At 52.4% G+C, this 2,028-nt stretch overlaps 1 protein-coding gene across 1 annotated transcript; it reads right to left on the bottom strand.

The window, feature by feature from the left end:
• Positions 1 to 409: 409 nt before the first annotated feature.
• LOC101121260 (olfactory receptor 10H1-like) lies at positions 410 to 1,357 on the bottom strand. Its single transcript, XM_004009194.2, is given in 1 exon segment — positions 410 to 1,357. A coding segment is annotated over 1 exon segment (948 nt).
• Between the last annotated feature and the right edge of the window lie 671 nt (positions 1,358 to 2,028).

The raw sequence follows: 2,028 nt of genomic DNA, 5'->3' as shown, positions 1-2,028 counted from the left end.
ATTTCCCCGTCAACAACACTTTCCTTTCCTTAAATACGATAAATGAAAGAGGTGAGGTCTTGAAAGCATAGAATGCCATGCATTGCAGGCAGATTCTTTACCATCTGAACCACCAGGGAAGCCCGCTTGATTCAGAGCAGGCAAGAAATTTGCTGTTGCTGTTTCTGTCATTGTTTGGGGCAGAGCAAGCATCCCTCCCTCACACATCGAAGATACACTAGGTACACAGGTTCCCCAACACAGCCATGGGCATCCCCCTTCTGCATTCTGCTCTCAGGCACAGTCAACGGGAGGAAATTGACTCGGAAGGTCTCATCACGAATGCAGGAGATTTATTTCCATTTTTCAGACAAGACAATGGACTGAAGTGCCTCTACCTGCCACAACTCCTGTTACAAAACCTGCCATTTCAGGATCTATGGAGAAAGAGCTTGCTGAGGAAGGTCTTCTTCACGGCTTCCTTCAGCTCCTTGTTCCTGAGACTGAAGATAATGGGGCTTAGGAAGGGAGTGAGGGTCGTGTAGGTGATGCCCATCAGCGTGTCTCCTTCCAGAGACTGGGGACCCTTGGGCTTGAAGTAGATGACAGAGGCAAAGCCGTAGTGCACAACCACCACGGTGAGGTGGGACGCACACGTGGAGAAGGCTTTGTGCCGGCCCTCGGCTTAGGGGATCCTCAAGATGGCGGCCACGATGAAGGCGTAAGAGAGCAGGATGAGGAGACCACAGCCCAGCAGGGCGGCGATACACACCAGGCCCACGCCCATGGCCACGGTAGAGATGTTGTCCCCACAGGCCAACTTCACTAGCGGAGGCACATGGCAGAAAAAATGGTGGATCACATTAGGGCCACAGAAGGGGAGGTGGAAAACGATAGATGTCACCAGAAACCCCATGACTGAGCCTCCAGCCCAGGACCAAGCCACCAGGCAGGCGCAGCCCCGGGGGCTCATGAGCACGTTGTAGCGCAGGGGGTGGCAGATGGCCACGTAGCGGTCGTAGCCCATGACGGTGAGCAGGAAGGAGTGGGTGAAGCCAAACATGAAGGAGAAGAGCATCTGGCTGGCACAGGCCCTGAAGGAGATGGAGCGGTCGGTGGAGAGCAGGTCGGCCAGCATGCGCGGGATGATGGCGAAGGTGTAGAGGACCTCGGAGATGGAGAGGGCGCACAGGAAGAGGTACATGGGGGTGTGGAGGCTGTGCTCCCTCCAGACGGTGGCCATGATGAGCAGGTTCCCCAGCAGCGTGAACAGGTACATCAGCAGGAAGAGCAGGAAGAACATCAGCTGAAGGTGGGGGAAGGTGGAGAAGCCGATGAGGATGAATTCAGTCACTGCTGAGAAGTTGGCTCCTTGCATGGAGGCTGTTCCTGAAGTGAGATGTGACATAGAGAGGTCAGCTACTGGATGGAGGGAGGTTGTCAACTTCCATCACTCCTGGCTTTACCCCAGGGGCTGCTCCTGATAAATGACAGGTGACATTGGCTGAGTCCTACTCTGTGAAGTGAAAGTTGCTCAGTAATGTCTGACTCTTTGCGACCCCATGGACTGTAGCTTGCTAAGTTCCTCTGTCCTCTGTCCATTGAATTCTCCAGGCCACAATACTGGAGTGGGTAGCCATTCCCTTTGCCAAGGGATCTTTCCAACACAGGAATCAAACTCATTGCAGGAGATCAAATCTGCATTGCAGACGGATTCTTTACCAACTGAGCCACCAGGGAGGCCCTCCTACTCTGTGCCACCTATGATTTAATACTCTTACCAGTGTGGTGGGGGAGGTGTTGATTTGATTACCCCATTTTGAATATCTTGAGAATATTCATTGAGAATGTTGGGGTGCATAAATGCTAAGCAACTTGTTCGAGGTGAGCTGTCAAACATGGTAGAGTTAAGTCATGACTCATGGCTGGCTGCCTCCAAAGTTTATACCTTTCCCATCCTAAAGGAGATAAGTCCTGGGTGTTCACTGGATGCTGAAGCTGAAACTCCAATACTTTGGCCACCTTATGTGAAGAGTTGACTCATTGGAA

The sequence above is a fragment of the Ovis aries genome, chromosome 5 (genome assembly GCF_016772045.2).
Source record: "Ovis aries strain OAR_USU_Benz2616 breed Rambouillet chromosome 5, ARS-UI_Ramb_v3.0, whole genome shotgun sequence".
In the NCBI taxonomy this organism is placed as follows: domain Eukaryota; kingdom Metazoa; phylum Chordata; class Mammalia; order Artiodactyla; family Bovidae; genus Ovis; species Ovis aries.
This window is presented reverse-complemented; position numbering and strand designations above follow the sequence as displayed.